Raw genomic sequence first — 26879 nt, forward strand, 5'->3', positions numbered from 1 at the left:
GGTCTACCCTGGAGTCATACTCTAATTTTTTCTATTTTCCTCCCTTTCTGATCCTTTATCCCACTTTCTTTTTCTTCCTCTTCCTTCTCCCTCTTCTTTGTCAAATAGAGGATTGAGTTATTATCACTGATCCAAAAAAAAAAAAAAAAAAAAAAAAATTTAAAAGAATGTATTTGAATAAATGTGAAAGCAAATAGATAATGCCTGATTCATGTCACATACTAGAGTTTAGTTGTTTTTTTTTTTTTCATCAGTAAAATTATAAATTTCTCTGCTAATTCCACTGTCGGTCCACAGACTACTCCATGAGGTCAGAGGCCATATCATTCTTGTTCATGATGAAATAAACAGAACTTTATAATAAAAAAAAAAAAAATAAAAAATAAAAATACAAAAAAATTAGCCAGGCGTGGTGGCGTGCACCTGTAATCCCAGCTACTCAGGAGGCTGAGGCAGGAGAATCGCTTGAACCCAGGAGGTGGAGGTTGCAGTGAGCTGAGATCACACCACTGCACTCCAGCCTGGGAAACAAGAGCAAAACTTGGTCTCAAAAAAAAAAAAAAAAAAAAAAAAAAAAAAAAGAATGAAGCATTGACACATGCTACAATGTGTATAAACCTCAGAAACTTTATGCTAAGTGAAAGAATCCAGACAAAAAAGGTCACTCCTATGATTCCATTTCTGTGAATGTCCAGAATAGGTCAACCCATAGAGACCAAAAGCAGATGGGTGGTTTCCTGTGGCTGGAGACAGGGAGGAATGGGGAGTGACTGCTCAACAGGTTTTGGTTTCTTTTTGGGGTGATAAAAATGCTCTGAACTAGGAAGAGGTGGCGGTGGCACAACATTATGAATGTACCAAATGCCACTGAACTGTTCACTTTAAAATGCTTTTACGTTATGTTTCACCTCAAAAACAAAATTTTAAAAAAACTATTCTTCTTCATCATTTATTCCAAGAATGCAAATAATTATCTAATATACTCCAAAAGATGGTTCAACCTCTTAGCACAGCAAGATTATTCTAATTCTGCTGTTAGATTCTGCACACCAAGATTACAAGAGCTTCTCTTTTTATGTCTTCCGTATCGGTTCAACCCATTAAGCCCATAATCCTCCACTAGGATTCTTCAGTTAAAGAGCTTAGTAACTACTGGAATTTATAGAACATAAGGAGAAAAACATGACTAACAACCAGATTTGGATTCGGTTTTTCAGGCATTAAACCTTAAGTATGTCCCACTGTTAAGTGCCATAATCTTTAAAAACAAATTAACAACAAACAAACATATTGACTCAATTACAACAAGATAAACATCCTAGCACCATCGTTACCAAAGGGAACATCAACAGACAAAGAAAGAATGGTCCTTCTCTGCAGATTCAATTATTACTAGTGAAATCTGGACTCTAAGCAGATGAGAGAGATAATGCAAAAACCCAGAGATTATTTTCTGGGCCCCAGGCATGTATAAAAATCTTATTCATATGCAAAAATGTTCCGAACATTTTGGAAAGGAATGTGACTTTAAACACCCTATTCATCAGGTGATTTATATTTGTAATGTTAAAGATTAAGCTATTTTCCATTTCTTCACAGATACACTTTAAAATTGGCCCTGTTATTTCAGCACAGAAACAATAAGCTATATTTATATGCTGGTAGAATGATTACTTTCTGAAAGCCCAGTGTTTTGAATCTCTGCGTGGCAATCTAACAGAATTAAAATAAGCTCAATATTCTTCATCTGACTTTTCTAAATAGAACTAGTCAAACGACAGTGAAGATTATAATTCTAAGGCAATGGAATTTCTGTGAAATTAAGCTACTATATTTGGCTTTAGGTGAATATTAAGACAGACCCTTAGGTGTCTGCTTAATCAGCATTCTCAATGGGATGGTGGGAGGAGAGTGAGAATGATGACTTGTATAATTATGATGAAGATTGGTCAGTTTCAAAAGAGGAAACAGGCAAAACAGACTAATAAGTAGCAAAAAGAAAATTTAAATACTAGAATGAATTCTTGGGAGAGATCTTTAACACAAGAAGGGTCTTGACTCTCTGGATAAATTTTAATCTAGCCAAAAGTCAAGAGTTTAAATTACATGACCTCTTAAGATAGACACTGAGCCCAGGATTTGGTAAAGAATGAAAGAATCTTCTTTTGTACTTTGGTCTCCTAAGAAACTGCTTAACATTTAAAGCCTGCTAATAATTAGAACCTTCTGCTTTAAAAGAACAGTAATTTAATCAAGAATTACCCAGAGAACGTATATGTAGCAGCAATGTAAATGAAATTTTCATAATAAAGCTGCCGATTATCCTGGAAATCATTCATGTTGCAGTTGATCTCGGAGGACCCTGCCCCTTTAACAGTCAGAGTGATAAAAGGTGGCAAGGTGGGTTCGTCCCAGGCATAATCCAATGAAGTCATGGGCTTCACTTCAGTCCGGAGCCTGGGTTCAGCTACGCCATGCTGAGTAAAGACAACCGGGACCTAGAGTGATGGCAGAGAGGACAAAGAGGACTTTCATTCAGAGTGGGGTTACTGAAAAGTGAGTCAGTGCTTTCTAGGTTTAAGTTCCAAATCCTTCCTAAATGAATCTTACACAGGGAATAAGCCCCAGTGAAATTCATCATCTCACCTTTTGAATGTTTCTAATCATCTCACACATTCCAAAAAAACTCACCAATTAAAGGACATGTGCTACACACACACACACACACACACACACACATATCCTATTGAATGAAAGGCTTTAAACGCTTTGCCAAGTCAAATATCTAAGGGGAGCAATTCTATCCTTCCAATGGCATCTTTCTAGCCCAAACCCCCTATGATATATTTTGAATACAGAAAAAAATAAGAATTTTGGAATTTGGCTACAGATCATCACATATAAGACCTATTATTATTTGAAAGCATAATTAAAATAGAATCTAATGATTTCCATATTGACTTTCTTGAAAAATTTATTAAAATGCTCACTGTAACTAAGCAACAGCAGAGTTGCCCATTCCCATTGTCACTGACAAGCCGATGTCTTTCTCTGTTTGAACAGGATGTCTACAGAAGGCACAGCGTCAACCAACCACTCTAGTCAAAATAAATAAATCTGGGGGCTAAAAGATTACTTCTGCCTGGACAAGGCTGCCCAGCAATCAAAACAACCAGCAGAAAACACCTCTTAACGGTAAGGGTTTCTAGGCTTGTCCAGATATAAAGAACCTATCCATACAGCTTCCTTTAAACCCAAGTTGAAAATGTATTGTACCATTGTGTCAAGGGCAGTACACACTCCACCCTCCCACACATGAAACAGTCACGGCTCTCAACTCCACTTGATACCTTAGAAAAGTTGTCAATTCGGAAAGGAGGAGGTAACTGATCTGTGTCACTAAATGAGATCCTGTATGTAGCTCCTCGGAGAGTAATTTCCACTCGTAGGAAGAAGCATTTTCCCAAGGTATCCCTGCAGGACAAGGAAACAAAAGAGGCTACATAAAATGTAGGAGACAAGATGCCATCCACTTACTTCTCATATTTCTGACAATCACAACACTGTTTGGGCCTCAGTCAATACCACTGAACTTACAGCCCATTGTGTGTTCTTTCATCATCTGAAAAAAGTAGAAATTGGTAATATGATTACAAAATGGTGATTTTCTAATTCTCCCATTTCCTCAACATTTATACGCTGATATTCTGCTGTAAAGAAGAGGATGGATGGATGTAATGTACGTGTATGTATGTATAGTATTATATTTAATTAGATAAATCGCTGAAGGGAATGGAAAGTTTACCTTAACAGAAAAATAACAGAGAATAAATGTAGAGGAAATTAAAGAATTAAAAATCAGCATTTCTGGCTGGGCATGGTGGCTCACACCTGTAATCCCAGCACTTTGGGAGGCCAAGGTGGGAGGATCACTTTAGTCCAGGAGTTTCAGACCAGCCTGGGCAACGTGGTGAGACTTCATCTCAATTAAAAATAAAAATAAAATAATTAATTTTTAAAAATCTGCATTGCAGCCAGGTGTGGTGGCTCACGCCTGCAATCCCAGCACTTTGGGAGGCCGAGACGGGTGGATCACAAGGTCAGGAGACCGAGACCATCCTGGCTAACATGGTGAAACCACGTCTCTACTAAAAATACAAAAATATTAGCGAGGCATAGTGGCAGGCACCTGTAGTCCCAGCTACTCAGGAGGCTGAGGCAGGAGAATGGTGTGAACCTGGGAGGCGGAGCTTGCAGGGAGCCGAGATCGCGCTCCAGCCTGGGTGACTGAGCAAGACTCCGTCTCCAAAAAAAAAAATTCATTGCAACCACCAATGTAATAAGTGATTCAAGAACCACTAAATCATTGAATGAAAGGTTTTTGGGAAACAGAATATTCACTTAGTCTTAAATTATTCCCTCAACAGGATTATTCTTATTTACAAAGAACAAAGGAAACTTCACAAAAAAGAGGCTTGCTGGACACCACCTTAACCAGGTGATGAACAACTTATCACCACCAATAATGAAACCAACAGACATCACAGACATCCTGATGTGACCCGGTGGGAAACACACAGCATCACATAGGTAGTATAGTTATCGAAAATATTTGACCCAAATCTACAGACTGGAAATCACTGCCCAAATGCAGAAAATAGGACATTCTACAAGAAACTAGCTTGGAGTCTTCAAAAATGTCAATGTCACTAAAGACAAAATGGGCAAAGTGGGACTACTCTAGATTAACGAAGACAAGAGAATACACGTAGCAAGTAAAATAAATGATCCTTGACTGGATCCTAGATCAATGGGAAGGGAGTTGCTATGAAGGACATTTTAGTCATTCATTCAGTCTATGAAAACTATTTATTAGAAAACATATCAAGGTTAAATTTCATCAGTATGTGATAATAGTATTATATTTAATTAGAAAAATGTCCCTATTTTTAGGTGATAAGTGAAGTTTTTATGGCTTAAGTATCATGATGACTTTAATTTACTTTCAAATAGCTCAGGAAGGAAAATGTGTGTTCATGTATGTGAAGAGAGAAGCAACATGTAGCAACATGCTGAAAACTGGTAAATCTAGGTAAAAGATATAGGGATATTCATTTACTACTTTTGTAACTGTCCTATAGTTTAAATTGTTTCCAAATGAAAAGGTGAGGAAAGTAAATGAAATAGATGGCATAGGTCTGTTCGCAGTAGTTTAGGACTGCCCGTTATAACAAACCATTTTAAAAGGATTAACAAAAATTACACAAATCATCCTCCTCCTCCAAACCGGCTTCCAATTCTCACACAACAGATAGGGGATGCCTCTACCCAGGGAATATACAAAACAATGGTGGTTTTAGCTATAGAATCCCTTTTCCCTCCCCACTCCTTCACCCAAATAAAATCTTACGGGGAACATATTATGCTAACAGACAAAAGTGCTGGTTGAGATAGGGATGAGAGTGCTAGAGCCCAACCCAGTAGGCTCCCTTGGGCACAAGAGTCACCTCCTTAAAACCCAACAGCTCCTAAAAACATAGGCTAAAAACCACTATATCCAGATCCAATTCACACTAAAAAAGGCCAGGGCAAAGTATAATTAAGAAGGGCTCACTACTGAATCACATAATACATTTAAAAGTCAAATAGAAATACTATTTTGGGGCCAGGTATGGTGGCTCACGCCTATAATCCTAGCACTTTGGGAGGCCAGGGCAGGAGGATCACTTGAGACCAGAAGTTCCAGACCAGCCTGGGCAACATAGTGAGACCTTGTCTCTACTTTTTTCTATTTTTTTCTTTTTAATTAGCCAGGCATGGTGGTGCATGCCCGTAGTCCTAGCTACTCAGTAGGCAGCAGCGTCACTTGAGCATAGGTGTTCAAAGTCACAGTGAACTATGATTGCACCACTGCACTCAAGCCTGGGCAATAAAGCAAGACTCTATTTCCAACAACAACAAAAAAAAACAAAAACCCACTATTTTAAGAACTATTTTGGAACATCTATTGTTAAATTATCATATTTCTGTTCCTTTGTGATAGTGTTCTCAATAGAGAGCTGACCATAAAGTAGAAAAGATTAAATTTTGCTTCTGAACATGTTGAAATAGCACTGATTTCAGATTCTTTAACTTCAAAAGCATTTGATGAAAGAATTTTTTTTTTTTTTTTTTTTTTTTTTTTTTTTTTTTTGAGACAGAGTCTCACTCTGTCACCCAGGCTGGAGTGCAATGGCACAATCTCGGGTCACTGCAACCTCCGCCTCCTGGGTTCAAGTGATTCTCCTGCCTCAGCCTCCTGAGTAGCTGGGATTACAGGTGCACACTACCATGCCTGGCTAATTTTTGTATTTTCAGTAGAGATGGGGTTTCACCGTGTTGGTCAGGCTGGTCTGGAACTCCTGACCTTGTGATCCACCCACCTAGGCCTCCCAAAGTGCTGGGATTATAGGCATGAGCCACCACGCCCGGCCTGATGAAAGAAATTAAAGACACAACTGAAAATACTTCCCATGTTCAGGGACTGGAAAACATAATTTTTAAGATGTCAATACTACAAAACCCTATGGACTTAATGCAATCCCTATCAACATCCCAATGGCATTTTTTACAGAAACAGAAAAATCCATCTTGAAATTCATATGGATCTAAGGAACTCTGAATAGAGAAAACAACCTTGAAAAAGAAAAACAAAGTTGGAGGTCTCACATTTCCTTATTCCAAAATGTAATACAAAGCAACTATAATCAAAACAGGGTGGTACTGGCATAAAGACATATAGACCAATGGAATAGATTAGAGAGCCCAGAAATAAACTTCCACCTGTAGGGTCAAATGATTTTCAACAATAGTACCAAGATCATTAAATGCGAAAGGAGAGTCTTTTAAATAAACGGTGTTGAGAAAACCAAATATCCACATACCAAAAAATGAAGCTGGACCCTCACCTTACGCCATACACAAACATTAACCCAAAACGAATCAAAGACCTAGAAGTAAGAGCTAAAACTACAAAACGCTTAGAATGGGAAGTCCTACAATTCAAAAACAACCTAATTCAAAAATTGGCAAAGGAATTGAATAGATATTTTTTCCAATGAAGATATACAAATGGTCAAAAAGCACATGAAAAGATGCTCAACATCACTAATCATTAAGGAAATAAGAATCTAAACCACAGAGCGATACCACCTCACACCCATTATACAGAGGCGGGACTATCACTTAAGGCTTGTGTCAAAAACAAAGAAAAGAAGTGTTGGTGAGGTTGTGGAGAAAGTGGAACCCTATGCACTGGTGTCAGGAAAGTAAAATGGTACAATGACTGCGGAAACCTATGGTGGTTCCACAAAAAATTAAAACCAGAATGATCATGTGATCCAACAATTCCACATCTGGATCTATACCCAAAATAACTGAAAGCAGGGTCTTGAACCAATATGGATACACCTATGTTCACAGCAGTTCATGATAGCCAAAGGTGGAAGCAACCCAAGTTTCCATTAATAGGTGAATAAACAAAAATATTAATATGGACATTGACAACATTATGCTAAGTGAAATAAGCCAGTCACAAAAAGACAAATACTGTATGATTAAACTTACATGAGGTACCTAGAGTAGTCGAATTTATAGACACAAAGTAGAACATGGTGGCCAGGGGCTGAGGGGAATGGGAATGAGGAGTTAAGTTTAACGGGTACAGAGTTTCAGTTTCGCAAGATGAAAAGAGTTTGGGGGATTATTTCCATAATAATGTAAATGTACTTACACCAGTTAACCGTATACTTAAAAATGGTTAAAGTAAATTTTATATTATATCTGTTTTACCACAATTTAAAACATTTTTAAATAATTTTTTAAAAGTATTTGATGAAAGCAAGAAGAAAGTTTAAATCATCCTGAGCTAGTTAAGGCTGATTTTTTTTTTTTTTTTTTTTTTGACATGGAGTCTCACTCTGTCACCAGACTGGAGTGCAGTGGCGTGATCTCAGCTCACTGCAACCTCCACCTCCTGGATTCAGGCAATTCTCCTGCCTCAGCCTTCTGAGTAGCTGAGACTACAGCCACACACCACCACGCCTGGCTAATTTTTGTATTTTTAGTAGAGACGGGGTTTCACCATGTTGGCCAGGACGGTCTCGATCTCTTGACCTCGTGATCCACCTGCCTCAGCCTCCCAAAGTGCTGGGATTACAGGCATGAGCCATTGCGCCCAGCCTGGTTAATTTTTCTTAACAAGGACTGAGTGTTACCACATTACGTGTAGAAAGCCAGATGATTTACTAGAACAGCATCAAATGAAAGAAGGGTTTGTATAAATATGTCAGAATATACAAAAATATTTATAATGAGCCTTACCATCTAAATGCAGACAGACCTTTCAAAGTTGCAGGTAATCAAAATATGAGCTCAGTGTTACTCTTTGGATCAGACAACAGCAATTACACCATGGTCAAAACGGGCAACACCTCCTTTAGTTTATTCCATCAAATTATCCCCTCACACTTCCCTGGACTTTGCAAGTTCTAAGACCTCTGTCTGAGCCAGAAATAACTGTGCCCATTTTACAAAAGACTTGTTATTACAGTACTGCATCTCAAACAGGGGCTACTTTTTTGTCTATATTTAGAGTCTCAAACTTACCTCATGTTGATATGGAAGGAATTATTCTTGTTGACTTCAAAGCCTCCAGACCAAATACAATTGGGAACATCCATCAGTCTGACACACAATAGCTGATCATAGTCATTCCGAGGCCAGTGGAACACCACACTGGAACCAGGAAGGGTGGAAATGTAACCTTCGGGATTGGCTGTTCCCTAAAACACATAGGATCACAGGCTTTAGTCAACAAGTCGATTCATGACAATAAGTGTTACTGAGTACCTACTCTGAGCCTTACCCTCTAACAGGAGCTATCTGGGTACCAAAGGCACAGGGCAGTTACTCGCATCACAGAACGTACAGTCTTCACAGAAGATGACATTAAAACTTGTGCTATTAAATAGGCACTCTCATCCTTCAAAAGCAAACTGCTCACCTGTCCCCTGGCAAATTCCCTCTGTGCAAATGCAAGCTTGTGAGATGATTTATTATCTAACAGGTAACGGGGGGCAAAGATGACCATGCAGGTATCAATGTATCGACCTCGGCCTTTCTTGACATCAATACCTACAAATAACAAGAACCACTTTTATGAATTAACCATGAAGAGAGAAAACTCTTGGTCTGACAAAAATAACCTTCACAGTTACTTAGTTTCTCTGAGAAAATAACTGTATCACCCAGAGGATATTGAACCTTCTAGGAATGTAATGAAAACAGCAATTGTACTCAAAGTATTATTACTCCTTATTCCCATTTAGGCCTTAAAAAGGGTCAGAGGCAATATCAACATCCCCTTAATTCCTAGTTTCTTCACACAGTGTGTACCATTTAACAGCAACTAAAACATATAGGTGTCCAGTCACATATACCTTAGGTTTCCATTTATGAAGCCGAATACTCATAACGGTTTCACATGATACTTTTTTGCTTACACTGGGACACAAAATTTCCTTCTGGAGAACCTGCCAGTTTCACAGATATAGTGGAAATTTCAGATTACTTAGTTGGATTCTGTAATGTTCTAAACTTCACTGACTCTTCTCTAGTATTTTATTTTAGCCCAGTGCCCAAGAATCCAGCTCAAACATAACGCTAAGTATTATAGAACTTATTCATGGCCGGGTGTGGTGGCTCACGCCTGTAATCCCAGCACTTTGGGAGGCTGAGATGGGTAGATCATTTGAGGTCAGGAGTTCGAGACCAGCCTGGCCAACATGGTGAAACCCCATCTCTACTAAAAATACAAAAATTAGCTGGGCGTGGTGGCACACACCTGTAGTCTCAGCTACTTGGGAGGCTGAGACAAGAAAGAGAATTGCTTGAACTCGGGAGGCGGAGGTTGCAATGAGCCAAGATCGCACCATTACACTCTAGTCTGGGTGACAGTGCGAGGCTCCGTCTCAAAAAATAAATAAATAAAAGAACGTATTCATTTATAAAAATAATCTTTTCAGCGCCTACTATATATTAGGAAAAAATAAGAAAACAGTCCAAAGGAAATCTCAAGACAGCCGGTTCCAAATATAGAAAAGCACTGAATTATCTTAAAAACTCTGATAACAATTTTTAAAAATAAAAAATTCAGTGGGATGAATTCATTCATTCATTCATTCAGACAATAAATATAGCAATGACATTCAAGGTACTGGGCTGAGCTCTGGTCACCCATTGACAAAAATATTTATCATAGAAATAATAAAAATAACAACAACAACAACAACAATAATAATAATAATTACTGATCTCTTAATACATGCTAGGGCCTCCCCCAAAGGCTTTACATTGAATCCTCATAACAACCTTCTAAGTTAGATATTTTAATTATTTCCATTTTACAGATGAGAAAACGAAGGCTTGGAAAGCTAAGTAACTGACTCTATGTCATGCAGCTAGTATGTGCCATAGCTGGGATTCAAGTCCAGGCAGTCAGCCTCCGGAGCAGCACCCTCATCAGGCTTGCTTGTATTGTGATGAGACATATACAAGGACTCCACTCCATTCAGCAGTTATCAAGTATCAAGAGAACCATTAAAATAGAAAACTCCGCCTTAGCATTTTGACAATCGGGTGTCATAGATTTCTCAACACAATCCCAATTATAAATATTCCAATCTGTTAATGCCGTAATTCACTTAAACTGGCTTGAAAATGCTGATGTTCCTTTAACACAAGCCTTGAAAATACCTGAAAGACTGAGAAAAGTCACACACAAAAATCTCTCTAAAACTCTGTATCTAAGAAATGCTATGTAATACTGGGATATGGAGCTATACCCTATCATTTCTTTCTGTGACATACAGAGAAGCTTTCATTGTCAGAAATCAACATTATCATAGTTAGGTGATATCTAATAGAAAGTCTAACTACTAAAGATGTATCTAATTTAATATTATAAAAAGAGTCTAGGGTACTCTGGACACTCAATCTTTGGAAAAAGGTGGGCTTCTTTCCCCCTTCACATCTTATATTGCCCTGGGAAACCCCTGACAAATCAATAAGCTGATAAGATCAACAGGCACAAAATCATTCTTTTTGGAGATCCATGTGAGGCTACCTGGCAAGCCTGTCCCTGGCTTTTCAGTTTGGACTATGCTTTAAACTTTCCTGATAGGGAGTTGGTTATCTATCCTATTCTTCAAAATATTTGAGCAGGAGATTCCACAAATTCCCTTGTGGGAATATATGGCAAAAGTTCATGACCCTCAAGAATTATAAAGTCCTATCTTAGCCCACTCCCTCTATCCCTTCCCTAGGTGGATCAACAAAACTTAAATCACAGTCTTAGCCCTCGAAACATATGCCATGAGCTTTAGTGAATGCTCCTAGCATAACAACTTATATGGGTAATCACTGCATATGTCTGATCAGTTTGCTCAACTGGACTCTGCAAGAATTCTGTGGTTCTTAGTGCTAGCTGCTTTAAAAGGAACAAGCTCCTCCCACCCCAATTTGTCCCAACTACAGCTTCCAGTCAACCTGTGGTAGCTTGCTTTGCAAAATACATCAAGGGCAAAATACTCCAGCAGAAAGCCAAACTCAGCATGAAGCAGCCTTTGCCTATTCAAGGGGTGGAGCAAACAAAAGTGAGAAAAAGTTAAGACAACTATCTTGTGCTGCAAGATCAAATAAAGTTTATTTCTTTTAAAAATCTTAATGTCAGCCGGGCGCGGTGGCTCACGCCTGTAATCCCAGCACTTTGGGAGGCTGAGGCGGGTGGATCACGAGGTCAGGAGATCGAGACCACGGTGAAACCCCGTCTCTACTAAAAATACAAAAAAATTAGCCGGGCGTGGTGGCGGGCGCCTGTAGTCCCAGCTACTCGGAGAGGCTGAGGCAAGAGAATGGCGTGAACCCGGGAGGCGGAGCTTGCAGTGAGCCAAGATTGCGCCACTGCACTCCAGCCTGGGTGACAGAGCAAGACTCCGTCTCAAAAAAAAAAAAAAATCTTAATGTCAACTTTAAGAAGACAGTTCACATGTCAAGGGAGAATGAATACAAACCTATAATTAAAAATCCAAAAAGGAAACTATACTTGGAAGATTCTTTTATTAATAAATCCTCAGACATCTAAACATATCTTTGATACTCCATGGGACTCAGGATAAATATGTAAATGATATCACATCAGTTTTTCCTTGCTCTAGGAAGGAACTATGACTACTACGTGCATACTGTCCAATACGGTGCCAGTAGCCATATGTGGCTATTTAAACCTAAATTAATTAAAATTAAATAAAAAGAAAAATTCAATTCCTCAGCCATACTTGCCTTACTTCTCACTAATGTGCTCTCCAGGGCTCAGCAGCCACATGTGGCTAGTGGCTACTACTACATAGTGCAAAATAGAACATTTCCATCATCACAGAAAGTTCTACAGAACCATGCAGTCGTAGATGGTGTTCCAATGTTCAAAACTAAACATTGCTTTGAGATGCTGGGAAATTATATACTGAAAGGATGCGCTGCTACAATTTTCACCCTGATTCATATTTCAATCAAATTATCTTAACCCTTTAGAGAATCTTTTGAGTGTTCTCAAGTGGCTATGAGGCAGATGGGTACAGTATCCTCTCCTCCCCTTTCCACCCTTCCCATCTCCATAAGCAAAGTGAGTTTGGAGATTGCTTTAATTACTACAACCACCAAGTGCATTTTATTTGTATCCCCCAATCCTAATCCTACTTCTGACCCAGACTTCCCCTTTGCATCTAGGCAGGTCACTTAACCTCTCTCCTTCAGTTTCAAGGAGAACAATGCTTCTTACCCTCTTAGGGCTTGCAAATTTTAATGAATGCGTGGGAATACTTGGAGGATGAAAGGCATGCTAAGTGTTCCTATTATTCCCCTGAAAAACAAGGATTCAAGCCAAACTGATACTTTCCTGACACAGGTGAGTCTGAAATTAAACAGAGCCACAGACCTCAAAAGGGCAGTGTTTAGGTGGCTCCTCATATCCCCAGGAGAATAGATCTGTGTTGATATCAGTGTAGCATTCAGAGAACAGATACCTGACCCAATGCCAAATAAGAAAATCAGTACTTATAGTCAGGCCAAAATGCATGGCCAGCTCATTCCTCCAAGCCTGAGGTCATCAGCCAATGATTCTGATTGTCCCGCTGTCCCAAATGTAACCCACCAATGTTATAGATCAGCCCTGGGCGGTTTCCTTGCTGGATGACTTTCAAAGCTCGGACACCACTACCACCATCCAGGGAGAAGCCCTGACACCAGCCCGGCATGCCTTCTGGATGAATCCCCCTTCCGATTCTCATCGTGCAGCTGTGGGGCAGAAAAGCAAAGATGTAGATATGCATCCACAAGAAAGTCTTATCTGCCTGTTCTAACTGGGAAACACTAATACAGTTATCACCCAAATTCCATCTCTACCACTGACTCTCTTCCTCACTCTCAAGTGATTCCCCAGCACAGTAAGAAAATTCATCAGTGGTTAAAGCTGTATCTTAGAGGCAGCCACAGTACAACAGTGTGTGAAACTACAACTAAATGCTTTAGGAGAAAACATTAGGATTCTATGAATATAACACATGGGAAAATGGTGCAATTTCTAATATTCCCCTAAAAATCAAGGATTCAAGTCAAACTAATCCTTTCCTGACTCTGCTGTTCAAGGGTTCATTTTAAAAAGCACAAGAAGCATATGTACAGAGGATATAGGTATGATGCGTTACTTCTAAGGGCTGATTTTTTTTTTTTTTTTTTTTTTGAGACGGAATCTTGCTCTGTCGCCCAGGCTGGAGTGCAATGGTGCAGTCTAGGCTCACTGCAACCTCCGCCTCCCAGGTTCAAATGATTCTCCTGCCTCAGCCTCCCGAGTAGTTGGGACTACAGGTGTGTGCCACCACACCCGGCTAATTTTTGTATTTTTAGTAGAGACGGGGTTTCACCATGTTGGCCAGGCTGGTCTCAAACCCCTGACCTTGGGATGCGCCTTGGTCTCCCAAAGTGCTGGGATTACAGGCATGAGCCACCGCACCCAGCCGGACTGATACTATTACAATAGCAAAGCACTGTTTAGTTGGCCAGTGTCCTGTCACGGATTTTGGCAACATAATTCCTGAATGTGTGTTCCAGCTCTACCACTAACAAGCGATGTAAACTTGGGCAGGTAGCAATCTCTCTAAGCCTGTTTCCTCATCTTAAAATATAACAATATTTCCTGCCCTGTCTAAACCATTGGGATGGTGGGAAGAATCCAATGAGATGGTCTATGTGAAATGCTTTGGGAACTGTGGAATTCACAGATAAAACACACTGTGTGACACATGTCAAGTCCTAAATCTAAAACTGTCCAAATCATTTCAGGAAAAAAATGAGACTGGGCTCGCTGCACATGCCAAGAGGCTGGCTGCATCCCCTACAATATCCAGAACTCTCATCAATCCTCTTTCCATGCCTCAAACACTAATCTACACTCCAACCTTCCCTTGTAAACACATCAGTACCCACTGAAGTGTGGTACTCCAGAAGACTTTCTGTTAAGCTGTCAGCACGATTCTACCGATAACACGGTATGGCATTTTAGCGCTATTGGATACACCCATTTATCTTTGATTAGAGCTCTATTAAAAGACTCTTGTAAAAAGCAAAATGTCAAAACCAAGAACAAAAGTGAATTAATGCTCCTACCATACATTAAAAGCACATGTCATCTAATCCTCACAGTTGTTTTTTGTCCCTGCTTTTAAACACGCAATGAGTGCTCTGAGACCATAAAATGGCACATTTTACTTCAAGAGTAAAAGGGATGAATTTCCAAATGTGATACAAATCCTGGATTGGATTAATGAGGTTGATGGCTTTACCAAAGAACCAGTCTATCTCCATTCTGATGCCAGCTCCTGTGCCTGTGCTAAAAGTTAACAGGGGAAGAAAAACTGCAGAGAAGAGAAGGAGAACACGTGGCTTTCTCTTCGTTGGCAGAGTTATGAATAGGAAAACTACTTCAATGCATGTAAAATAAAACTAGCTTTCATTGTAAACCAACCAAATAGTTTATTTTCAGTATCAAATAACACAGAAATTAGATCCCCAAAAATCCCATTAGGTCATGGTTCTATTCCCCTGCCAAGTCAGGATTGTTATCTACAGTATATTTCTACTTACACGGATATATTATAGCCTTTACTAATTTCTTCCCTTCCCTGGGAGCTTATTTCCCCTTCCCATAAATAACTGTACTCACAGGTTTGGCTGCTCTTTGTCAGCATAGCAGAATAAGAGAGGACTCAGGCTCCGGGCCAGCTCATGCTCCTCAAACTGGCCTGCAGCATCTGTCTTGGCATTGTCCTGTCTGAAGATCAGTGGCAACCCTTTAGGAAGGAGAGAAAAGTTTACATCAATACCACCCAGTCTCTCTGAAAGAGATGCAAATGGTGAACGAATAAAATCATCAAGCAGGAAAAGAGTGAAAATTGAATCTATTTAGTGGGCTCAGTTTCTTGCCTTAAAGGACAGTTTTGAGCATGATTAAGCATTTATGATGGAAGCAGGAATGTTTCAGCAGCTCAGACTGTTGAAGTAATCTATTTGCATTGGCCCAATTTAGTTAGCTAAGCAAATAAATCTGAATTCCCATGACTAACGCCAAAGACCTATTTGAGCAGCCCCTGTATGTACCTGTTTTGTTAATCAGCCAATATGGAGCAGAAATGAAGATCTTTAAGGATCCTTCTGCTCGACACACAATCCGGATGGTGAGGTTCAGCTGCCGATGGTTGACGTCATAGAGTCGCATTCTCACCATATAGTTTTGGGTTCCAGGTGGAATGAGCAATTCTTTACAGAGGGGGAAATTCTCCAGTGATACCCCTAAAGAAGATACAAACTATTAACTTTCAGAGTTCTCACTATAGTTTGTCAAAATAGCTCACAGCAAAAGTAAACTGGATTCCTTTTAGAAAAACCAATAACTAAGTATCTAACTGCAAAAATCTTCATTAGAATGGCTCTTTCCCTCTAGCTAGGGTAGGGATCAACATAAGCAAACCAGATGGCCTGGAAGTCACACTAGAGAGCCTAAATTGCATAATCATATGGGTTTGATATCCTAACCCATATGATTAGATATAAATTAGATATTTTGATATTCTAACCCTGGGTGACAGAGACTCCACCTCAAAAAAAAAATTAAATTTTTAATCGACACATAATAATAACTGTACATACTTTGCGGGTACAGTGAGATGTCTCAATACACATACACATTGTGAAATGATCAAATCAGGGTATTTAGCATTTTCATCATCTCAAACATTCATCGTTTTCTAGTTAGAACACTAAAAATCCTCTCTTCTAGCTCTTATGAAATACACCATACAATATTGTTAACTATGATCACCATTCCTCTTTGTTTCAAGTGTTGCAAATATGATAATGATTCTCTATTTTGACTTCATTCACCCTGTTAAAGCAAACTAAATATGGCCTGAGGACTCCGTACTTCTATATAAATCTTTGTGGATGAACTGCCAGCTAACTTAATAGGTAGACAAGATTGAAGACCTGATTTAGGATTATGCACCTGTAACAACAACTGAGTCTTGGCCAATCCCAGGGGCCACACTTCAACCCACTCATGCACTGCTGATTGTTCCAACTGTGTTCAAATAAGGCAAATGCCAACCTGTAACCAATTCAGCTGATTCTGTACTTCACCTCTGACTTCTGTACGTCACTTCCTTTTTGGCCTATAAATTTGTTCTGACCACGAGGCATCCCTGGAGTCTCTCTGAATCTGCTGTGATTCTGGGAGCTGCCCAATTTGCAAATTGTTCATTGCTCAGTTAAACTCATTTAAATTTAATTTGGCTGAACTTTTCCTTTTAACAACCCTTACAACTGAAAATTACTTGATGCATTCCAAACCCCCATTTCTTCACCAGTAAAATGGGGCAAATAACTATTTCTATAAGGATTACATGAGATTACATGTGTGAAAAAGCCCAGGTATGCCTGGAATAGAGTGAGTGCTTAGCAAACGTTTATACTTTCAATAAAAAGAGAAGAGGCATAAGATTTTGCTTGGGAAAAGCATAGTTTAAAAAGATGAAATGACTTCCTATAATCATACATCGTGTAAAAAAGGCTCTGTTGAGTGCCTCCTCTGTAAACCTTTTGGTTTGATAAGTTTTTTCTTATCCTTTTCTATAAGTTCTTTTTTTTTTTTTTTTGAGACAGGGTCTTACTATTTTGCTCAGGCTGGTGGGCAGTAGCGTGAGCATAGCTCACTGAAGCCTCGAACTTCTAGACTCAAGCAATCTTTCCGCCTCAGCCTCCTGAGAAGATGGGACTACAGGCATGTACTGCTGCCGCCTCCAGCTAAAGGTTATTTTTTTTAACTGCACTGATTCCTTTGAGCTGGCTTACTGAGATATTATATGTGCCCCAATTTCTCCAAGATGCTTACCAAATAAATAATCACAAAATATTCACTGATATTTTCATAGGATTATGACAAATGATCATCTGACTACATTCTTACCCAGCTCAATGTTCTGGGATGTATCAGCTGTGTGGAGAGCTGCCTCCTTGCCAGGTTTCAGCGTCCCATTAATTGGCATTCCTTTAACATAAAAATCAAGTTCACAGGGTAGCAAGTTGCAGATTACCACAGTTGGCAGGAGATATATGGTATGCCCAGGCTGTCTGAAAATCTGTTTTGCACTGTCAGAAAATATGTTTGAGGGCATATAATCTGGATAATTCTCTTTCTTTATAGCCACACAAAACCTATGAAGATAAAATGGTATAAAAATCATCAGACTTAATGAAGAACTTAAATTTTTTCTCCTTAGCTAAGTATGAGAAAGAATAACATTAAGATGGTTCAATGAGTAAAATTATTTGCAGTTTTCAATCCAAATACATTTATTAAGATATAAATGCACAATAGTATGTATAGATTTTAAATGTTCAGTTTGATGAGCTCTGACAATTATACACACCTCTATAAACACCATCCAAAATAAATTATAGGATATTTCCCTCACTCCAGAAAGTTCCCTCATGTCCTTTTCCAATCAATACTCTCCTCCATCATTCAGGCAACCCCTTTCTAACATTTATCACTATGGATTAGTTGTGTCTGTTCTGGAACTGCATGCATATAAGTGGAATCATGCAGTATGTACTACTCTTTATATCTGGCTTTTTTTTTTTTTTTTTGAGATGGAGTCTCGCTCTGTCGCCCAGGCTGGAGTGCAGTGGCACGGTCTCAGCTCACTGCAAGCTCCACCTCCCGGGTTTACGCCATTCTCCAGCCTCAGCCTCCCAAGTAGCTGGGACTACAGGCGATCGCCACTGCGCCTAGCTAATTTTTTGTATTTTTAGTAGAGACGGGGTTTCACCGTGTTAGCCAGGATGGTCTTGATCTCCTGACCTCGTGATCTGCCTGCCTTGGCCTCCCAAAGTGCTGGGATTACAGGCATGAGCCACCGCACCCGGCCTATGTCTAGCTTCTAAAACCTGAAGTCTCAACAAGATTCAGCCATGTTGTTCTATACATCCTCTTCAATAATTTTTCACTTCCTAGTAGTATGCCATGATATGAATAAATCGCTGTTAATTTATTCATTATCCTCTTGATAGCCGATTGGTTTCTTCCAGTTTAGGGTTAAATGAACATTCTTGTACAAGTATTTTTTTGGACATATATCTTCATTTCTTTTAGGTAAATACCCCAGAGTGGCCTTGCTGGGTCCTTAACTTTTTTTTTTTTTTTTGAGACCGAGTTTCACTCTTGTTGCTCAGGCTGGAGTGCAATAGTGCTATCTTGGCTCACTGCAACCTCTGCCTCCTGGGTTTAAGCCATTCTCCTGCCTCAGCCTCCTGAGCAGCTGGGATTACAGGAGTGTACCACCACGTCTGGCTAATTTGTTGTATTTTCAGTAGAGATGGGGTTTTACCACGTTGGTCAGGCTGGTCTCGAACTCCTGACTTCAGGTGATCCCCCTGCCTTGGCCTCCCAAAGTGCTGGGATTACAGGTGTGAGCCACTGTGCCCGGCCAGTACTTAACTTTTATAAGAAATTGCCACACATTTCTCCAAAGTAGTTATACCATTTTACACTCCTACTAGCTACTTATGAGAGTTCAGTGGCTCCACATCTTTGTCAACATTTGGTGTTGTCATTCTTTTTTTATTTCAGCCATTTCAATGAGTAAAACATTACCCACTGTGTGCATTTCCCTAGTGAATAATCACACTGAGCATCTTTTCATTTGTCTATTGGCTGGGTATTTTCTTCTGTAAATTGTCCGTTCTTTTGTCTATTCTTTTTATTATGTTTTTATTCTTGATCTGTAGGAAGTTCTTCACACACTCTATGCAAAAATCCTTTCTCAGATATATGTATTTTTCCAATTCTGTGGCCTGTGTACTCCTTCTCTATTTTTTTGAGAGTCTCACTCTGTCACCCAAGCTGGAGTGCAGTGGCATGATCTCAGTTCACTGCAACCTCTGCCTCCCAGATTCAAGCAATTCTCCTGCCTTAGCTTCCGGAGTAGCTGAGATTACAGGCATGCACCACCATATCTGGCTAATTTGTTGTATTTTTACTAGAGATGGAGTTTCACCATATTGGCCAGGCTGGTCTCGAACTCCTGATCTCAAGTGAGCTGCCCACCTTGGCCTCCCAAAGTACTGGGATTATAGCCGTGAGCCACTGCACTTAACTCTCTTTTAGTCTCTTAATATGATGAGTTACATTTACTGATTTTCAAATATTAAGCTAATCTTAAATTTCTGGGATAAACCACTTGCTGGATTGCATTTGATAATATTTTGATAAAGGGCTGGGCACAGTGGCTCATACTTATAATCCCAGCACTTTGGGAGGCCAAAGTGGGCGGATTGCTTGAGGTCAGGAGTTCAAGACCAGCCTGGCCAACATGGTGAAACTCCATCTCTACTAAAAATACAAAAATCAGCTGGCTGTGGTGGTGGGTGCCTGTAATCCCAGCTGCTCGGGAGGCTGAGGCAGGAGAATCACTTGAACCTGGGAGGCGGAGGCTGCAATGAGCCAAGATCACACCACTGCACTGCAGCCTGGGCGACACAGCAAGACTCTGTCTGCATTAAAAAAAGAAAAACTTGGCTGAGCGCAGTGGCTCATGCCTGTAATCCCAGCACTTTGGGAGGCCAAGGTGGGTGGATCACCTGAGGTCAGGAGTTTGAGACCAGCCTGGCCAACTGGTGAAACCTCATCTCTACTAAAAATACAACAATTAGCTAGGCGTGGTGGCAGGCGCCTGTAATCCCAGCTACTCAGGAGGCTGAGGCAGAAGAATCGCTTGAATCCAGGAGGCGGAGGTTGCAGTGAACCAAGACTGCAACCTTGCACTCCAGCCTGGGTGATAAGAGCAAAACTCCACCTCAAAAAAAAAAACAAAAAAAAATTTTGTAATAATGATATTTGCACCTCTTCATGGGGAACACTGGTTCATAGTTTTTACATAGTAGCTATATCAGGTTTTGGTATTAGGGATATGTTGGCCTCATAAAATGAGTTCAGAATTGTTCTTTCCTCTTCTATTTTCTGAGAGAGCTTGTGTAAAACTGTTATTATTTCTCCTTAAATGTCTGGTAGAATTCACTAGTAATGTTATATGGGCCTATAGTGTTCTTTGTGGACGAAGGCTTTTCTAACAGTTAAAGTTCTTTTAATTTAGATACTGAGCTATTTGGATTTTCTATTTCTTCTTTGTATCAGTTTTGATAACTTGTGTTTTTCAAGATAGGTGTCATCTACATGTGGAATGTATTGGCATAAAATTCTTCTTACCTCCTTTTCATCCTTTTTATGTCTATAGGATCTGTAATAGTGCCTCATTTTTTTCATTCCTTATATTGGTAATTTGTATTTTCTGTCTTTTCTCCTTGAGCAAGTCTTGCTAGAAGTTTGTCAAATTTATGTCAATTTTGACATTGTTGATTTTCTATTTTCTAGTTCACTGATTTCCATCCATATTTTTATTGTTTCCTTTTCCTATTTGTTTTGAATTTGCTCTTCTTTAACTAACTTCTGAAGGTAGAAGATTAAATCAGCGATTTTATATATTCTTCATTTTCTTTTCTTTTTTTAAATTAATTGAGACTTAACCAAAGGATCTTCCCCATTTTCGAATATGAGGATTTACAAACTATAACTTCCACCCTCGGAACTGGTTTTGCTGCATCCCCCATATTTTAACATGTCTGCCTTTTATTATCATTTGATTCGAAATATTTTCTAAGTTCCTTTGTGATTTCTCTTTTTTGACCCATGGATTATTTATAAATATATTGTTTAATGTCCAAATATTTGGGGTTAGGTATCTTATTGTTGTTTATTTCTAGTTTACTTCTATTGTGATCAGGAAATACATTCTGTATGGTTTTAGTTCTTTAATATTTATTGATCTTTGTTTTATGGCCCAGCAGACGATCTCTCTTGATGAGTGTTCCACATATACTTGAAAAGAATGTATAATCTGTATATAAATGTCTATTAGAACAAGCTCATTGATAACATTGTTCAAATCTTTTACATATTTATTGATTTCTTTGTTCTATAAATTACTGAAATGGAAGTGTTAAAATCACCAACTCCAGCTATGTATTTGATGTATTTCTTCCTTTAGTCTGTTAACAATTTGCAGATCTGGGTAAAGAGTATACTGAAATTCTTTACACTATTCTTGTATCTCTTCTCTAAGTTTAGACTAAATGAATGTCTGTCTTCACTATAAAAGAAACTAAAGCCAATCCTCATTAAATAAGTTGAAAGTCTAAATTTGTTAGGGTGTAACATAGCAATCCAGTATTTTTTCCAACATTGAATCTAGTAACATACCCCTGTATAATGGGAAAACAGGAGTTTAAATGATTAGGCAATTTTGTCAAAGTTCTCAAGAAAGTTAGTATTAGGTACATAAACCTTCAAATTATTTTGAAATCTCTCATTTGAAAAACTCCAAACCCCAGGATTTTGCTTTCCAATTTTGGAATGAGAGCTCATTATTTTCTGTTTGTTTTCCTTCCCGTCTCTGTATGTCCTCTCTTTATGGTGTTGTACAACACAAACTTCTAATCTTGTATGAGTAAATAGCGTGTGTGTTGGCTGTCTCTCCCATGTAATAAAGCCACCCCAGACCCCACCAAGAGTTAGCACTTGCGTTCTCATGAACCCTAACTAAAACTCAAGGAATAAGAACTTCAGAGTTTAAATAAAGATAACTGAATCTCTAAGGGTCTTTAGAGAAAGAATGGTAATAGTCATTCCAAAAGAAAAAAAAAGGCAAAAGTGATATGCCACTGCAGTGGTGCTACATACCTGAAAAATCGGCTTTTTTCTGTGTCCATAGAGTGGCACTCTCGTTTACTGCTACTAATTTCTGCAGTCTTCACTACATTGGTCCAATGAATGGGAGCCTTACAGAAAAATACACCCAATCCTTTGGGCCGGGCCTGTAGCCGCCAAGAAGTGAGGTGTAAAGGCACAGCAAACGAATCCCCTGGCATGATAGCAGGAAGCACCACTGGCTCTGCCACAGAAATAAGGGTTAACACTTTCAGGCAATGGTCATCTACCCCAAAGATTGACCATCTCAGGACAAAAGAAGACAGACCATATATACTGACTGCTGGGGAAGATACCACTGGGGAAAAAGAGACTTGACAACAGTCAAGAAATATTTATCAGCATTTACTATATTCTAGACAATCAAAACATACTGTCTGGAGCTGATGGGCTATCCAGTCTTAGTTCCATTGGTGTCTCAAGTCTGTTCCTCACAATGAGGGCTGACCGGACAGTGATGACTTTCCGCGCACTGCCTTCCATAGTCACTGCAAAGACCACCCGCACTGGTGGGAGTGAAGAGAACTGTGAAAGAGAGATAAAGACAAAATAGTTATGTTTCTAAAAAAACATATAAAATACAATAATATCAATCAGAATGTCTACCTTAAAAGCATCTTATTACTACTATAGCTCTTCAGTGAAATCAGTCATAAAACCCTAAAGCCATTCAGCTTTAAAGGAAGTAAACATTCTATAAATATATACTATTAAAAAAATAAATTCTAAAAAGTTCTTAAAAAACAGATAATCCACTCAGATGTGATATCACAAAGTGTGTCACTAAGAAAAATCAGTCCTAAGCCTCTAGAAACATTATTAAAAACATTCACCTGAGACTGTGATAATAACCTATCCAATTTTCCAAACTTCCTGTAATTTGGTAAGAAAGTATCTGCTGGAAATTATCCTTGATTCATAAAGCCCCTGAGTTCCTTATAACGAAACTGAAAAAGGCTTGTTTTCTACTCTACTGGCAGGGGATTAAATAAAGAGCATCCAACACAATTAAAATTAGAAATAATGAAGTAGGACTTTGCAAAACATTAAATGATTTACCTTCTGTGTTATTTTCCTCCTAGATTAATATCCAAACAATGGGTTGGGTACTGCCCAAATACAGAAAAACAGAAGGAAGTCTTCTGAGATTAACATTTGTCTTTGTAAAATCCAGAAAGTGTGAAAGAAAGAATTGTCTGTATTGGTGTGCCTTTCATAGGAACAAATAATAACTTCTTTTTTTCTAAATGTCATAAAATATATTATTTAGGTCCATATATTATTTGTTGACATGCCTATATAAAAACCATTGTCTGTATTTTAAAGAGCTTTAAAAATAATCACTTGTTCATAAAAAGGACACCAAGGTTCAGAAACTCAACATAATGAAGGGAAATTATTTTTGGTCTTGGGTTACAGCCATTACATTATTTTTCCATATGTTCATTCACACATTCAACACACATTTTGTGCTAATACCATGTGACAGGAAATTTTCTTAAAAGTAGAAAAATCCCATGTTAGGTACAACAAAGAAAAAGTTTCTGAAAGTACTACTCTTAGAATGAGTGTCCAGAACATATTAACAATGCTCTTTACTGGAGAAACAAATGGCATGACATTGAAGCTTTTCATTCTGCCAACTTTCTCATTAAGACAAACAGCAAGTGAAAGTCAAGCCAATAAACAATAAAATGAAGAGCTCCATGTCTTGAACCAAGACTTCTAGGAAGTCCAAACGAAAAGGCAAACTACAATTTTCTAGAGTGTTTTTAGAAGGACACAAAACTAGGCATAATTCATCATCGAAGCACAAGCTTCCAGTGACCCAACCCTAAAAAGGCCCCAATAGTCAAAGCCAGTAACAATTACTTGAAATCCTAGGCCGGGCGCGGTGGCTCACGCCTGTAATCCCAGCACTTTGGGAAGCTGAGGCAGGCAGATCACGAGGTCAAGAGATCAAGACCATCCTGGCTAACACGGTGAAACCCTGTCTCTCCTAAAAATACAACAAATTAGCCAGGCATGGTGGCATGCGCCTGTAGTCCCAGCTACTCAGGAGGCTGAGGCAAGAGAATCACTTGAACCCAGGAGGTGGAAGTTGCAGTAAGCCGAGATGGCACCACTGCATTCCAGCCTGGGCAACAGAGCGAGACTCCGTCTCAAAAAAAAAAAAAAAAGCCGGGCGCGGTGGCTCACGCTTGTAATCCCAGCACTTTGGGAGGCTGAGGCGGGTGGATCACGAGGTCAGGAGATCGAGACCACGGTGAAACCCCGTCTCTACTAAAAATACAAAAAAAAAAAAAAAAAAAAATTAGCCGGGCGTGGTGGCGGGCGCCTGTAGTCCCAGCTACTCGGAGAGGCTGAGGCAGGAGAATGGCGTGAACCTGGGAGGCGGAGCTTGCAGTGAGCCGAGATCACGCCACTGCACTCCAGCCTGGGTGACAGAGCGAGACTCTGTCTCAAAAAAAAAAAAAAAAAAAAAAAAAAAAAGAAAAGAAATCCTGTTGTTGTTTCAAACCTTGATATTTTTCAGGCCTACCTGAAGTTTTATGTTTCAAAACCTACAGTCATCAAGGAGGAGAAATTATAAGTAAAAGCCTGGAATAAGTTTGTTAATGTCATCTCCTGACGATGTTTCAAAAGTCAAATAGGAAATAAATGCTACTTTTTCCTTCTTATTTACTTTCATGACCTTTGGACCCAAAACTATGAAACACACATGGTCATACCAGGGTTAATTTCTATTTTAACTTAGAATGAAAAGGAGACTTTGGACCAAACATTTGCCTTTTCTTCTCCTTCCCTGTAATACTTAGTCTCACACACCAAGCTAGGTGAAGACATTTTCTTGCAAGTTTTTGGAAAAGGAAGGTAATCATTAATAGAAAAGGGCAGAGATAAATTCCAATCGCATATATGTCATAAAGTCTCTCTGATCGAAATGTACATCCACATGGTTCAGGTGCAGTGTATATACGCAATAAACACAATGACAACAGGAAAATCATACTTACATAAACCTGGGGATGTATAATATTTGTTCTGCTGCTTGGGCTGCCAATCTGAAAAAGATTTCAGAAGTTAGAGTCAGCACAGACTTAAGACAATTAGCATCATTAAATTCAATGACAACATAATTTTCTTCAAAGGGTGGTGTTTGTAAATACTTTCAAGTAAAGTATAGTCTACTATGAAGATAAAACATCTCCTCTTAAAGATATGGAAAAAACAATATTCATTTTATAACTATTCAACGTATGCCAAATTTCTCCCCAACACATCAATGCAGTAGGAAAGGTACCTATGAGGGAACTGGTCCTTTCATTACCAGACATAAACTTAGGCTGAAAAGTAATCCTGAAAAGGTTTTGTTTTTGTTTTTGTTTTTTCTAAGGAACTTGGGGCACAAGAGCAGTAAAAATGAACACTTGTGCAACAGTGTTCTCTAAGAATATTTTTCATGAAGAAAGCTGCAATATCTCTGCAAATCTGCATTTCCACCTCACTACTGGAAATAAGTGCAAGTAACCCATGAAGTATGAAGGAGGATGGGGCAAGAGCACCCATGGCAGCTCTGTCAGCGAGGATGTCAGCCTCCACCTGCATGTACAAGTCAGGGATGCTACCTGCATCATTTCCTGGGCTGTCTCTCCAACCACTAGGACTACAGGAAGGGATGAAATTGGGGGAATGGTACGTGAGAGCATGTGTGATCAGAAAATAAACGACAATGGACATCTCTCTTTGTGCCACAGAGAAAGATTTGGAGACACAGAGTAAAAGGATCAAGGTGCTGCATTATAAGAAATATTAAAAAGACAGTGTATATGGACAGCATAACAGTATGTGAAATAAAGCCAAGACTCAGGTTCAGCAGACTAGTAAACTGCCAGTCAGGCCAGCTAGCATGAAATGGATCTACAGAAGTGAGGAAATGTGTTACTGCTGATTTTAAATCTTGTTTTTCTACTGAAACTAACCATTGGCTGGCTTATCTACATATTGATTACCAATGCCTATGACTGACTCAGTCAGTCCTAGAATTAGGGGAAAGAAAGAACAAGAAAGTTTCATTAGAGTAAGCTTATTACAGGCTTAACCATCTGACTTCCTGACAGTCACACACCGTAGAGGAAGATGAATTTTTATCTGGTGCTGCATATCGAAAAAAGGTCCCGACTTTGTCCACAGACACTGGGCTCACTTGCTCCCAGCCATTTACTCTCACTTGCAGTTGATGAATCCGGAGGTCATGGGTGTGTCTGTCAGGCAGAACAAAGAAAAAGATATTAAGCACAATCTCCAGAGGGGATGAAAAGTAGAAGCAAAGACACAAATCCGATTTAGTATATAATGATGTAAAAACCCAGTTGGCTAAACCTTTTGGAGATTACCTAATGCAAGGGAA

General features: G+C 39.1%; 1 protein-coding gene across 8 annotated transcripts in view; it reads right to left on the reverse strand.

Annotated features, from left to right (window-relative positions):
- The window catches only part of VPS13D (vacuolar protein sorting 13 homolog D), a 294776-nt gene that overhangs the window by 150958 nt on the left and 116939 nt on the right, over nt 1–26879 (reverse strand). For all 8 annotated transcript variants that reach the window (XM_055261411.2, XM_055261410.2, XM_055261409.2 and 5 more), the window contains 12 exons: nt 26598–26733; nt 25486–25533; nt 22843–22993; nt 22442–22652; nt 17612–17859; nt 15748–15939; nt 15314–15440; nt 13247–13389; nt 9044–9174; nt 8647–8822; nt 3351–3474; nt 2263–2498 (listed from right to left, as the gene is read on the reverse strand). In XM_055261411.2, the coding sequence (XP_055117386.1) occupies nt 2263–2498; nt 3351–3474; nt 8647–8822; nt 9044–9174; nt 13247–13389; nt 15314–15440; nt 15748–15939; nt 17612–17859; nt 22442–22652; nt 22843–22993; nt 25486–25533; nt 26598–26733 (1923 nt within the window). The remainder of the gene's footprint in view (nt 1–2262; nt 2499–3350; nt 3475–8646; nt 8823–9043; nt 9175–13246; nt 13390–15313; nt 15441–15747; nt 15940–17611; nt 17860–22441; nt 22653–22842; nt 22994–25485; nt 25534–26597; nt 26734–26879) is intronic.

Source organism: Symphalangus syndactylus, chromosome 22, assembly GCF_028878055.3.
Source record: "Symphalangus syndactylus isolate Jambi chromosome 22, NHGRI_mSymSyn1-v2.1_pri, whole genome shotgun sequence".
NCBI lineage: Eukaryota > Metazoa > Chordata > Mammalia > Primates > Hylobatidae > Symphalangus > Symphalangus syndactylus.